Source organism: Panthera pardus, unplaced genomic scaffold, assembly GCF_024362965.1.
Source record: "Panthera pardus isolate Hobbes unplaced genomic scaffold, ASM2436296v1 HiC_scaffold_11, whole genome shotgun sequence".
Taxonomy (NCBI): Eukaryota; Metazoa; Chordata; class Mammalia; order Carnivora; family Felidae; genus Panthera; species Panthera pardus.
In genome coordinates, this window is record NW_026526666.1 from 4,371,132 (window position 1) to 4,385,508 (window position 14,377).

The 14,377-nt window shown below is 41.6% G+C and overlaps 1 protein-coding gene across 19 annotated transcripts in view; it reads right to left on the reverse strand.

Annotated features, from left to right (window-relative positions):
* Positions 1-14,377, reverse strand: part of PDE4DIP (phosphodiesterase 4D interacting protein) — a 219,141-nt gene that overhangs the window by 93,943 nt on the left and 110,821 nt on the right. For 18 of the 19 annotated variants that reach the window (XM_019458046.2, XM_019458038.2, XM_053890505.1 and 15 more), the window contains 3 exons: positions 12,380-12,503; positions 12,017-12,192; positions 7,517-7,634 (listed from right to left, as the gene is read on the reverse strand). In XM_019458046.2, the coding sequence (XP_019313591.2) occupies positions 7,517-7,634; positions 12,017-12,192; positions 12,380-12,503 (418 nt within the window). The remainder of the gene's footprint in view (positions 1-7,516; positions 7,635-12,016; positions 12,193-12,379; positions 12,504-14,377) is intronic. The other variant, XM_019458032.2, reaches the window with a different exon arrangement.

Consider the following 14,377-nt stretch of genomic DNA (forward strand, 5'->3'; position numbering starts at 1 on the left):
AGGACTATGGTTGCCTTAGATGGTAAGGCCTGTTTTTGAGATATGTTACCAATGAAGGTTGTGTCTGGGAGACAGTGATGTTGAATGAGGATTTATAAATGAGCCTCCACCTTCAACATTCATCAGCTTAAGAAGAGAATACGGAAAAGCTTCTTTAAGAAAGATCTCCTTATATGAAGTTGGCTGGAGCTGCCTGAGCTACTAATCCCTGCAAGGTTTTCAGCGTCTGCCTTGAGCATTTAGAGTGTGTTCTTGCCTTAACCTCCACGTCAGATCTCTCCATGGTAACGCTGGAATGTTTGCTATTTTAAGAAATACGCCTCACTGCATGCAGTGCTATTTACATTAGGTTCCAAACAAGGCATAAATGCAATGGCTTGAGTGTCTGCTGATTTGTGTAAGTGGGAAGGTCCTGATTGCTTAATGGATGCCTCACCCTAATTCTGTTGTCCTGTTTCACTTTCTAGGGCAACCACAGTGAAATTACACATTGATAAATATTGCTTATATTATACTGGGGAAAAACTTCAGAATAGAAAAATGAAATAAAACAAGAATTCTTCCAGATTTTCCTTTGCAAGTACATCATTTCCCCTTGCTTTTACACCTTCCACATCCAGTTTCACTTAAAAGGTTCTTTAGGGGCACCTGGGTAGCTCAGTCAGTTAAGCATCCACTTTGGCTCAGGTCATGATCTTGTAGTTTGTGAGTTTGAGTCCCACATCGGGCTCTGTGCTGACAGGTCAGAGTCTGGAGGTGCTTAGGATGCTGTGTCTTCCTCTCTCTCTGCCCCTCCCCCACTCTCACTCTGTCTCTCGGTCTCTCTCTCGAAAATAAATAAATTAAAAAAAATGTTTTTTAATAAAAAATAAAAATTCTTTAAAATGAAGCTTCTAGTAGAAGGGAAAAATGTCAATAACTGGAAGCACTGTCAGCTTTCCAGAGTGTAGGTCTTTATTTGCAGCTTTGTGAAAACATGGAGGAAGAGAAATACTTTGTAAACTTCACTTTATTAGGTTTTCTTTTTACTGAAAAAGATGTGGACCAGTTGCTTCAGCATGGCAGCCACAAGCTCCTGAGTACTCTGATCACAACAACATGCTCTTGATCTGAATGGACACGGAGGTTTGGAAGCAAACACAGAGTGATGTCCATCAGTGGCATGTCAAGTTTATGGCTTTTTCTGTTGTTGTTCCATGGAGTTAATTACATGATAGAAGTTCCCTAGGTGGCTCAGTTGGTTGAGCATCCAACTTCAGCTCAGGTCATGATCTTGTGGTTTGTGGATTCAAGCACCACGTCAGGCTCTGTGCTGACAGCTCAGAGCCTGGAGCCTGCTTTGGGTTCTGTGTCTCCCTCTCTCTCTCTGCCCCTCCCCTGCTCACACTCTGTCAATCTCTCTCTCAAAAATAAATAAACATTAAGAGAAGTTCTTAAGTATTGTGTGTAAGTACCTCTAAAATGGATGCTGTATGATGTTTTGGTGGGATGGAAAAGGAAAACAGCTGAGGGATAGTAAAATCAACTAAATCAAATAATCTTTATCAAAACTTCTGTCTTGATCGAGGGAAGGAAGGCTCTGAAGTGAGACTTCCTGTTCTCAGAGATTATACCCAGTCCAGACTTTCATACTGAGATCACATGAGAAGTACTGATCTATGAGAAATGGGGTAAGAGGAATGTTTTCGCTTGGACAACTCAAACCTAGACGTGTAAGATCTGTGAGCTCTCCTTCTTCGAAAGCCCAGCCGCGGTATTCTCAGTTGTGAAGGGTCGGGGAGGGGTGGAGGTGGGGGTGGAGGCAGTGAGTCAGTGGCCAGAACTCTAGGGATGGCTTTGCTAGAGATGAGGGAAATCTTTGGCCTCTGTGGAGCAGGCCCAGAACTTAGGAAATGAACTTGTGCCTTCCATTTTGTGGGGTTGTGGCTCCTGTGGTGAGAGGTGGCATGGAAGACAAAGGGTTAAGGGTAATACAGCGGCACTAAGAGGCTGTTACTGCACGCAGACGAGGATGACACCCACAGCAGAGGCCACAGGTGTCACCGACAGCAAGAGCTGCCACACATTACTGCAGACAGAGGGGGGAGACAAAGTACTTTATAACTGAACGTTCCTTGCCCCTATCTAATTTGAGAATGGACTAGATGACGCAGTTAACAGCTCTGTCAAATCATGGGTTGACATCAATTATCTGCTCCCTCAATCTTCAGTCTAAACAGCCGCCAGGATTGGCTTTCTAAAATGCAAATCATATGCTTTCATTCCCCTTGCTTAACTTTTTTTCTTTTTTTTAATTCTCTGTTACCTATAACATGAAGTCCTTAGCTTGACACTTATGGGATGTTCCAGTTATGTGTTTCATTATTCTCTAACGCTTAGCACGTATTTTTTGTAAAAATTTTTTTAATGTTTATTTATATTTTGAGACAGAGACAGAGCACGAGTGGGGGAGGGGCAGAGAGGGAGGGAGAATCTGAAGCAGGCTCCAGGCTCCAAGCTGTCAGCGCAGGGCCTGACGTGGGGCTCGAACCCACAAACTGTGAGATCATGACCTGAGCGGAAGTTGGATGCTTCACTGACTGAGCCACCCAGGTGCCCCTAACGCTTAGCATGTATTTGATAATACCAACTATTCCCAATTTCTTAACTATGTTCCACATTACTGTGTATACTGTTCCTGCCTAAAATGCACTTCTCTTGTTTTCTGCTTGGTGCACTCAGCCTTTCAGGCCCAGGTCAAGGGAAACTTCCAGGTAAGGCTTTCTTTGACTTTTAAAGGTAGAGTTAATCCCGGTAATCTGTGGGTTCCTTTAGCACTGTGCATATATTTCTCTCTCTTCATTTATCATCCTCTATTTTAATTCTTTGTTCATATGCCAATGTTTTATTGGACTATAAACCCTTTGGAAGCTAAGCCCCCAAGACCAGCGGTTCTTACTGAGGTATAGTTATGCCATCTCCTGAAGTGCATTTTGCAAATTCATGGGGTGCTTCTTGTTTTTATTGTCATCACTATGATGAGTGGGGTAAGGGGTGCTACATAGTTTGCAATGGGAAGGACAAAGCACTGTCCCAAATTCTGAATGACACCCATCTATCTATCTACCCACCCATGCATCCATCCATCCATCCATCTATCTGATTCCAGTTTATATGAAATGCATAAAACAAGCAAATTCATGAAGGCAGAGAGTATAATAGAGGTTATCAGGAACTGGGGGAGGGCTGAATGAGGAATTATTGTTTCATGGGTAGTTTCACTTTTGGTCACCGAAAAATTCTGGAAATTTTGGTTCACTGATCTTTTGAGAGCCGGTTTTGAATTTTGTCTGTAGATCTTTTTTGATTCGTGGCACACATGTGTACATTTGGGATACAACCTCTTCAGAGTGGTGAATATGGGTGTGAAGCCACATAAATCTACATTCAAATTCTGACCTCACCACTTACTGCCTTTAAAACTTGGGTCGAGTCACTTAATCTAAACATTGGTTCCCCTGATTGCCAAGTGACCCTTATCTAACTTATTTCACAGGTTGTAGTGAGAGTTGGGAAAAAGCTGCATGTTCAGTCCTCCACACAGTGCTTGGAGCAGGAGCAGGACTCAGAATGGGTCCTTCCTCTTTCCCATTCCTCTCCTCTTCACTGGGTAGCAGCATCACACTGCTTCACGGACACTCCATAAAAGCTGGGTCTCTGGATGCCTTATCATTATACTAGTGGACCAGTGGCATTATTTCCATGGTCTCTGATGAACATGACTATTTTTATTTTTTATTTATTTTTTTTAATGTTTATTTATTTTTGAGACAGAGAGAGACAGAGCACGAACGGGGGAGGGTCACAGAGAGGGAGATACAGAATCCAAAGCAGGCTCCAGGCTCTGAGCTGTCAGCACAGAGTCCGACGTGGGGCTCGAACTCACAGACTGTTAGATCATGACCTGAGGCGAAGTCGGCTGCTTAACCGGCTGAGCCACCCAGGCACCCCTGAACATGACTATTTTTAAAAAATATTTTCACTTGTGGGGCACCTGGGTGGCTCATTCGGTTGCACATCTGACTCTTGATTCCAGCTCAGGTCATAATCTCACAGTTCATGGGTTCGAGCCCCACATCGGGCTCTGGGCTGACAGTGCAGAGCCTGCTTGGGATTCTCTCTGCCCCTCCCCCGCTCATGCTCTCCCTCTCAAAATAAACAAACATTTTAAAAAATATTTTCATTTGCAGTAAAGTTATGTTGTTTTCCAATACTAACATGTTATTATTATGATTATAGCAGGAACAGTATTAGCATTATTAGTAACTCCGTAGGATTAAAATATGAAGTTTTGTTTTGTGCTTTCATTACAGAATGATCTAAATGTTCCATGGGGCACTGGTGAGGTAATATAACATCATATAATCCCCTGAACCTAGAACTGAGCTCTGCTGTATATATAAACACAATGTTATTATACAATGAATTTTCCGTGAATTCAACTGCTCTATGAAAATTAAGAAGAGGCGCCTGGGTGGCTCAGTCGGTTGACCTGATCATGGCTCAGGTCATGATCTTACGGTTCATGAGTTCGAGCCCTGTGTTGGACTCTGTGCTGACAGCTTAGAACCTGGAGCCTGTTTCAGATTCTGTGTCTCCCTCTCCCTCTGCACCCCACCCCCCGCCCCGTTCACACTCTGTCTCTATCTCAAAAATAAATAAACATTAAAAAATATTTAAAAAAAAAGAAAATTAAGAAAAGTTTGGTTTTTGTTTTGTTTGGAAATTTACCAAGAGTTTTTCACTTGGCATTGTCACCCCCTTTACTAATGGCATCACCACTTGCCATTTTTATTTTATTTTATTTTTTTATTTTTTATTTTTTAATTTTTTTTTTAATGTTTATTTATTTTTGAGACAGAGAGAGACAGAGCATGAATGGGGGAGGGGCAGAGAGAGAGGGAGACACAGAATCGGAAGCAGGCTCCAGGCTCTGAGCCGTCAGCCCAGAGCCCGACGCGGGGCTTCAACTCACGGACCGTGAGATCGTGACCTGAGCTGAAGTCAGACGCTCAACTGACTGAGCCACCCAGGCGCCCCTACCACTTGCCGTTTTTAAATGGCACAACATAACATGACTGTCCTAGGCTACCTTTGAGGCTGGAACATTCACAGTGATTTGTCATACAGATACAAGCACCTGACTATTTCTTTATGTCTTCTAATATAATTGTGCTCATGAATTTATATATTAAAATCAACATTATTTTATTATAAATTATTCTTTTTATGTCTCATGTTAGTATACTTCACAGGATTATTTTGAAGCTTAAGCTAATTTGAGTTAATATATAAGGTATTTAGAGCAGCACCTGGCATATAGAATATGCTACAACATGTGCTGAAGTTATTACTACTGAAAAGTTGTTGAATATTCATTGACAAACACTTTAAATTACACTTGGAATATGTATTTAAGAAATCCTGTGAATTCATTTCTAGGTTTTATAACAATCTGAGCCACTTGAATGTGACTAAATGCTCCCAAGATGTTATAGAAAGCACTTCAATATTTCTTTTTGTCTAGGGGCGCCTGGGTGGCTCAGTCAGTTAAGCATCTGACTCTTGGTTTCATCTCAGGTCATGATCTCACAGTTTGTGGGTTTGAGCCCTGCACTGGGCTCTGTACTGTCAGCACAGAGCCTGCTTGGGATTCTCTCTCTCCCTCTTTCTCTGGCCCTCCCCTGTTCACTCTCTCTCTCAAATAAATAAACTTAAAAAAATTAAGAAAAAATACTTCTTTTTGTCTCAGAGATTAAAGTGAGATATAATTCTTGTTTGGACCTGTTTTCCCTGAACCACAGACATTCTGTTGTGATCCTCCTGGGGAGCAGTAACAGGAACTGACAACTTTGAATATAGTCTTTGTCTATAAAATAATCTTTCTAAAAAGAGACAAAGAAACACGCTCTTAAATACAGAGAACAAACTGGTGGTTGCCAGTGGGGAGGCCGGGGGGAGGGGGGCCGCGGTGAAACAGATAAAGGGGATCAGGAACACACTTATTTGACGAGCACTGAGAAATGTATAGAATTGCTGAATCATTATATTGTACATCTGAAACTAATATAACACTGTATGTTGATTACACTTGAATTAAAAAAAAGTTCTTTCAGAAACTTTTCACATGTTTCAATATGTATCTTGTGAGAAGCCTACAGACTATTTCCCCCCTCCTGTCTACTAAATTACATGTATGTACATCATCTCGTGAATTTGTTAACCAGAGCTTTCTAACCAAAATGAAGCCACACAGTCCAAGAAGTTTATAAGTATAGCCAAGATAGGGATTTCTTCTGCTCTCATGGCCTATGCACCTAGACTGACCACCTCCAAGTAAGAAGCTCCATCCATTTACCACTGCACCTGACAAATATTAACATTTTCTATTTGTGCCATGACACAGGAAAGGTTGGGAACTACTTTAAACTACTTCTTATCACTGTTATTTTTAACTTGACTCCAACCTCGGTATCTGTGAAGCATAAATTAAACCTTACAGTCTGCTTTATTACTGGCCTAAGACTTATAAGAATATCTGGTAATTGGTTATGCTACTTGGGCACAGATATATTCTAGGGTTCTTTTAGGAAATATCTTTTAGAAAATGAAAAGTTGAACGGAAGAGGGGAGTTCCCTCTGAGGTAACCTTCAAGAGCAACAATATAGACGAATACAATTACTTTTATCATTGTAAGAGTTCTTCAATATTAAAACCACATTATGCACACCTGAAACTAATGTAACACTGTTAACTATACTGGAATTAAAATGACAAATAAAAACAAAATTAACTGAGAAAAAAAACCCCTACATTATATATTCTATATAGTTAGAAACCACTCAGTGGTGGGCAAAATTCTAATGGCCCTGATGTTTCCCACCTGGTTATCCAGAGCTTTGTGTGATCCCTACCTCTTGAGTGCCAGTGACATCCGCAACTTGTTTCTAAGGAATAGAACATGGCAAAGATGATGGACTGTCACCACATAGTTACGCTATGTTATATGGCAAAAGTGAATGTATATTGCACATACAGTTAATTAAGGTTCCTACTCAGTTTATTTTCAGTTAACCAAAAGGGATGAAACTGTGGGCCTGACCTAATCAGGTGAGCCTCTTGAAAGAATGCATAGAGGTAGGAGAAGCAATAGACCCTCTATTTCTCCCCACTGCTGCCTGTGAGGTAGCAGGCTGCCATAACTTCTACAGCCAGCCAGCAATAGATTCTTCCAACAACCTGAGGGAACCCAGAAGCAGACCCTTCCCTAAGTGAACCTCCAGATGAGAAAGCAGCCTGGCTATCACCTTGATTTCAGACTTGTGAGACCCTGGCAGAGAACCCAGCTGACCCACAGAAAGTGTGGGACAATGAATGCATGCTGTGTTAACTCACTAAATTTGTAGGAATTTGTTCCACGACCGTAGATGACTAATACAGAAGCAAATACCTCAGGAAGCTCTGCCCACACCTCACCTGCACTTCCATGCTAGTTGCCTCCTCCAACAGATGCAGCAGTTGTTGTTTCTCCTGAGAGAGCTGTTCTACAAGCTTCTCCTGGGCAGCCAGGCTCTGACTCAGTTCTTCAATTCTTCTGGAGCAAAGAAAATGTAAGAACAACAATGGTCATGGTGCTATTATTGCCTTTATTTTTCAGCCCACTCCAAAGACAGCATGATCCAGTCCAGTAGGTTTCTACCTTTTTGGGTCATTGAACTTGGATATTTTTCTTCAGAAAGCCATGTATTCTCTGCCCCAGTCCCTTCATGCATACATAAATGACATTCTGCTTACATTTCACCAGGTTCATAGACCTCCTGAAGCTGACCCATGGATCTATAGACCATAGGTGTGTGACTCTTGGAATAAGGGACCAGAAGTTGTGTTTCTGGTGGTTATTGTTCCACTCAAGAAACAATTCCGGGATAACCATTATGCAAACTCAATACACTCTACCAAATACCTGGGATATAAAGTTGGAAAATCCACAATCTCTGCTCTATAGAAACTTAAAATCTTTTGGTGTGTGTGTGTCAGGGGTTTGGGGAGTGGGGAGCCACATAAACAAATAACAGTAATGAGATGTAAGAAGAGGTACCAAAACAGAGGTATCTATTCTATAGTACTTTGAGTGCTGTCATGGAGCTGTAGGAAGAAAGATAAAGTGAGTTGTTGAACTTGGCTGAGTCTGGGGGAAGAGAGTTGGAAAACTGGACTGTTTTCCAGGTGTACAGGGAGGAGCTTGAATAAAGCAATGAAGGCATAAATATACAAGATACTTTATGGGGTGCCTGGGTGGGTCAGTCGGTTGGGCATCCAACTTTGGCTTAGGTCATGATCCCGTGGTCTGTGAGTTTGAGCCCCGTGTCGGGCTCTGTACTGACAGCTCGGAGCCTGGAGCCTGCATCGGATTCTGTGTCTCCCACTCTCTCTGCCCCTCCCCCATTCTTGCTCTGTCTCTCTCTTTCTCTCTCTGTCAAAAATAAATAAAACGGGGCGCCTGGGTGGCTCAGTCGGTTAAGCGTCCGACTTCAGCTCAGGTCACAATCTCGCGGTCCGCGAGTTCGAGCCCCGTGTCGAGCTCTGGGCTGATGGCTCGGAGCCTGGAGCTTGCTTCCGATTCTGTGTCTCCCTCTCTCTCTGCCCCTCCCCTGTTCATGCTGTGTCTCTCTCTGTCTCAAAAATAAATAAACGTTAAAAAAAATTTTTTTTAAATAAATAAATAAAACATTAAAAAAAATTTCTTTTAAAAAGATACAAGATACTTTAGGGGAAGAGTCACTGGAACAAAGGTTGGTGTTGGGGGAAGAGGCGAAGGCTAGAGAAGAAGCAGGAAGTTCAGACTAGGATTTAAGTTATCAGACTGTGTGTGCTGTGCTGAAGTATACAAACCACAGGTTCAAGTCAACAGCTATTCCTCATCTGCCCTGTGCAAGGTAGATCTTGCTGTTTCTCTTAAGTCTTAGAGTACCAGACACACCTGTCCTTGGAAAACATGCGGCTACTAAATGAAATGTTTCCAATTGTCATTATTATCCCTGTGTAGGTGGAAAAGACAGTGATAGTACCTTGGGAGGCAAATAGTTGGTAGAAATGTGAGGGATACCAGAAAGTCAAGTAGGAAGCTCATAGACAAATTGTAAATTAACTTATAAATTTTAAACTTTAAATTAATTATAAATTATAAATTAATTAAGAATGAGGATTGGGTAAAATTTGTGGATGAGAAAGAACTTTTGGGGGTGGGGCAGAGGGAAAGAGAATCTTTTTTTTTTTTTCAAACATTTATTTATTTTTGAGAGACAGAGAGAGATCGAGCACAAGCAGGGGAGGAGCAGAGAGAGAGAAGGGAGACAGAATCCAAAGCAGGCTCCGGGCTCCAAGCTGCCAGCACAGAGCCCTACGCGGGGTTTGAACTCCTGGACCATGAGATCATGACCTGAGCCAAAGTCGGCCACTCAACCAACTGAGCCACCCAGGCGCCCCAGAGGGAAAGAGAATCTTAAGCATGTTCCACATGGAGTCTGATGCAGGGCTCAATCCCATGACCCTGGGATCACGACCTGAGCCAAAATCAAGAGTCATGCTCAACCGACTGAGCCACCCAGGTGGCCAGAGAAAGAACTTTAAAAACTTAAAAACATCATGTAAATGCAAGCTGTAATAGTAATTATGATGATGAATGTGGATTCCATATCAATTCCCCATAGAACATTGCTTTTTTTTTTTCTCAAGCCTCCAGCCTTACTTAACCGTTTGACCCTTGGTCTCTATAGATGATCTATTCTACTTTACAAAGTTGGTAAGGACATATGATATAAACTCCCTAATTTATTGGTCACATGTGCATATGTTTTGTTTAACAAGTGTTTATTGGGCTATGGACATGAGACATGGGTCTCAGAGAATCTAGCAGGAAAGATCTGAAAGCAAATATACCACCCACTGGGAACTGTACAAAAAAGGATGTGTATGTAAAACAAGGCAACGATACAGAGACTTAATTCTGTTGTCACAAAAGCACTCACAGAAGCGACAACTGATACCTTAGTGAGTTTTGAAGAATGAACAGGAATTCACCAGGAAGGAAAAAGATGGCAAGGGTTTCCCACAGAAGGAAGAGCATGAGCAAAATTCTGGAGACCTGACATTGTATTGTTTGCTTCTGAAGGCAATGGATGGATTCAGGGTTTAGAGTCAAGCAATGCCTGCAACCATGTGACACCATGTGACACAACTCTGTAAATGCCAGGTGTCTTCATTTATAAAGTGTAGTAGTCCCTACCTCATGGAGTTATTGGGAGAATTAAACAGCATTATAGTACTCAGCTCAGTTGTATAGTAAGAGTGCAACAAACGTTAGTCATTATTATTAATAGTCTTGTATCAGCAAAGTGTGAAGGGGTCATGGTGGGGCATGATTCTGGGAGAAATCAGAGCTCATATCATAGAAGGCTTTGATGGCCATGATAAGGAGAATGGATCTTTTCTCCTGCAGGTGTTGGAAGAACATTTTATTTTGTTTTATTATCATTTTTAAAAGCTTATTTACTTAGAGCGAGAGAAAGAGAGCGACCTGTCAGCATGGAGCCCGACTTAGGGCTCCCTCCCACGAATTGTGAGATCATGACTTGAGCCCAAATCAAGTGTCAGACAGACCCTTAACTGACTGAGCCATCCAGATGCTCCCTGGTGTCGGAAAGCATTTTAAATGGCTCTGCAATGACATGATCAGATTTGTGTCTCAAAAAGATCACATTAGTCATTGTGGGTACACTGTGGGTTTTTCACCTATTCAGTTAAAAACTACTAAAGGCTTTTTATGCCACCATAGTATCATGCATCTAAGAGGCTAAATTATGTGCCAGTGTGATATTGTTGAATTTTCCACTTCAAAACTTCTCTGAATGTTAATATCACAATGAAATAGCAAGGGGCAGGACTGGAGGTAAAGAAATCATTAGGGAGTTGCTGTACTAATCTAGGTATGGGTGACCTCAACAACTGCCCAATTACCTTTAGGAGAAAATTTAAGTTCCTTATGGCATATGAAGCCAGCACAATCTGACCCTATTCCCAGCTTACCTCTCACTAGTCTTTCCCAGACCCTCTGCTCTATCATGTAGAACTATTTGCTTGTCTTGATATATGCCCTTACCTGTGTCTCGCTTGCACAGTTTCTCCATCTGCACAGAATATTTCCCTTTCTCACCCACTTCCTATCTATTTCTTCGATCTCCTATTCATTCTTCAAGACCCAGCTCAGATTTCATCTCCTCCGGGAAACCTTCAATGGCACCTTGCTCTTTTTAGTCTGGAATAGATGACAATCCTCTATGTCTCCAGAGCATCACATGCTACTTCTATCAGAAAACTTACTAAAATCATGTAACATGTGATATGCAAGTGATGAATCACTGGGTGGTACTCCTGAAGCCAAGACTACAATGTATGTTAGTTAACTCGAGAACAAAATAGATAGATAGATAGATAGATAGATAGATAGATAGATAGACAGAAAGACAGAAAGAAAAAGGAAGGAAGGAAGGAAGGAAGGAAGGAAGGAAGGAAGGAAGGAAGGAAGGAAAAGAAAGGAAGAAAGAGAGAGAAAATCATGTAACATGTTTCTTGATGAGAAGACCTGGGTTGTTCATCTCTGTAACCTTAGTGGTGAGGCCAGTGTCTGGCAGGTGCTCAATAAGGGTGAAGAAGTGAATCCATGTCTCTTGTTTGCCACCATTTGACTACTGTTCTACTTATACCTACTAACAAGGTATAGAAATGAGTCCTGTTAATGGATACCATCGAAGACTCAACCCTAAAAAGAAAACCTTTGGTTGTGGAGGCAATAAAGTCTTGGAAATCATGAAGGTCTACTCTAAGACCTTAAAAGGGAGCGGTGCAGCTGGTATATTCTCCTATAACCTTGAGAACAGGTAAATGACAAGTGACAAATAGAGTATCAAAGGCACCTACTTGTCCCGCTCGGCCAGGGCCTCAGTGTATTGGTCAGGATTGACCCGGTCAGTTGGTACGTCTTCCCTGTCCTTGGTGACTCCCTTCAGCTTCTCCGAGAGCTCCAGGTTACACTCTTTCTCTGCTTCCACCAGAGCTGCCATCCGCGCAGCTTCATCCTTTGCTAGCCTGGATTCCTGCAAAAAGAATGAAAAGCTGAGAGGCTTTTACAAAGCCCCACCTAAGTTAGGAGCCCTAGACTGTGGACACTTGATGAGTTGGGAAGGAAAGTAGGGACAGAAAAGGTGAATGCCAGGAGGCAGAGCAGTAGGGCAAGAGGTGAAAGAGGCCCCGTGCGCATGGACTTTCGGAACTCCTGCTCACCTCCTGTAGAAGCTGGATCTTATTCTCCAGGAGCTCGTAAACATGCTCTGTCTCCTGCTGTCTTTCCTCAAACTGGCGCCGGAGCTCAGCTTCATTATGGCTGTTGAGATTCTCCACATCAGCCCTACAATCAAGGAGCATTAGCCAGTCAGAGCTAGTCATATAATTTAGCAAGTGGACCCATTAAAAGTTGTTTTGATAATTCAGAGTCACACTGAAATGAAGCATTTTTCCCTCTGCAATTATTTGTGGAATTGCTCTTTCCAACTTTTCTGGTAATCTTTCAGAACTCTAATTTTTTGTTGCTTGTCAATCAGAATATACTTGACTTTCTAGAGGCTTCATTATTGCTATTGCTTCAAGAGGAGAATCTTTCATTTGGGAGGTGGGCAGTCATCAAATGGTTCAGAATTCAACATCCATGTTCATCTGTCCTTGGTCTCTTCCATTTAGACTGTTCTCCCAGAGTGCTTTGCTAATTCTCTGCCATTCTTGCTGTTTGAATTTAAAGTGTTCCTACCATTTAGGTCGCTGGAACAGAATATCCATTTGGGCAGCCATAGAAATGCTCTCCTCCTTTACAGTCATTAACCCACAGACTATCCTAAATCTGGCCTGCCGATCCAGAGTTCTATCTAGTTTTCCCATGGTCCCATGCAGAGAACAGACATTTAATCTGTGGAAGCTCAGGGTTCTGGCCCAGTTTTGCTTCTCTGATGTCCTCAGGAATGAATGTCCAGGCGCTAGCATGTAGGGGGTAAGGTGTCACCGGCTTATTTATAGCTAACAACAGCTGTCCTTGGATATCTGAGGATTAACAATTTGGAGGCAGTATCAGGTGCTGAATGATCTTAATTCCGGTTTGGTTTTATTCCTGTTTTAAGCCATTTGTTGAGAACCGTGGACCGTCTTCTTGTTCTCAGGGCAGAGAACAATATTGAGCCTTCACAGGTTCATGATAAATCAAAGCTGCTCCATCCAAGCCCAGGGGTACTTTAATATCTGGCTCAGAAGGTTGTGTCTATGAAGACCAAAGGGGACTTTCCCAAGGATTATAGGATTCTTTGGTTGATAACGGACACTACTCGGCACCACCCCAGAGGCTATATTTATCTTGAGTTCCCATTTTATTATACAGATTTGGGCAAGTCGAGGGTCTTGGTTGTACAAGGGACACAACTCAAGAAAACAGCCCAAGACCTGTAAATATGCAGACCTCAAGAATCACCAATTTTTACCTTGACTTCATATTCCGTGACAAACGCAATAAACAACAGTTAACTACAATATCTTGAGAATGGAAGTTATACATTTTCTTAGTAACTCAGCAAGGACTGCCTGATTTAATAAGCGACAGCTGTTGTAAAGTCACATGGGCCTTGAACTTGAGGCCAGAAGATGTGGGCTCTGCCACTCAATTGAGAAGACTTTAACGTACCTTAGTTTTCTCGTTTCTAAAAATAGGGATAATGCCACCTAATTAAAAGTTGAACTGACATAAAACATTTTTAAAAACCATTACACAAATATAAAAACTTATTTCTCAATCATTGTATGTTTTCCAAGTCTATTAAGCTTACTTAATGCCTTAGTAAGTCTTTAGTAATACCAGCATCGTGTATATAATTGAGTCTAGTTTTGAGTATTCTCATCTTGCTGGACTGTCATCCTACATATCAAGCAGTACTGTAAAGATAAACAATGCCAGATCAGATTGAATGTATACTAATTCCAGGATGGAATCTAAAAATTATTTTGAATAGAAATTTTAACAGTATTTGTCATTTAAAACTAAGGGTTTTTTAATTATAAAAACTATAAATTATAAAAGTAACCATTTTGACAATACAAAAGTATATAAAGAATACAAAAGTATACAAAGAAAAAAAAACAAGACCTCTCCCCATCAAAAACTCTAATCTCACTTCCTTGATACAAGTAATGTTAAAGAGTCTGGGATATAACCCTCCAGTTTTTTTCTGTGTATAATCAAGCAAA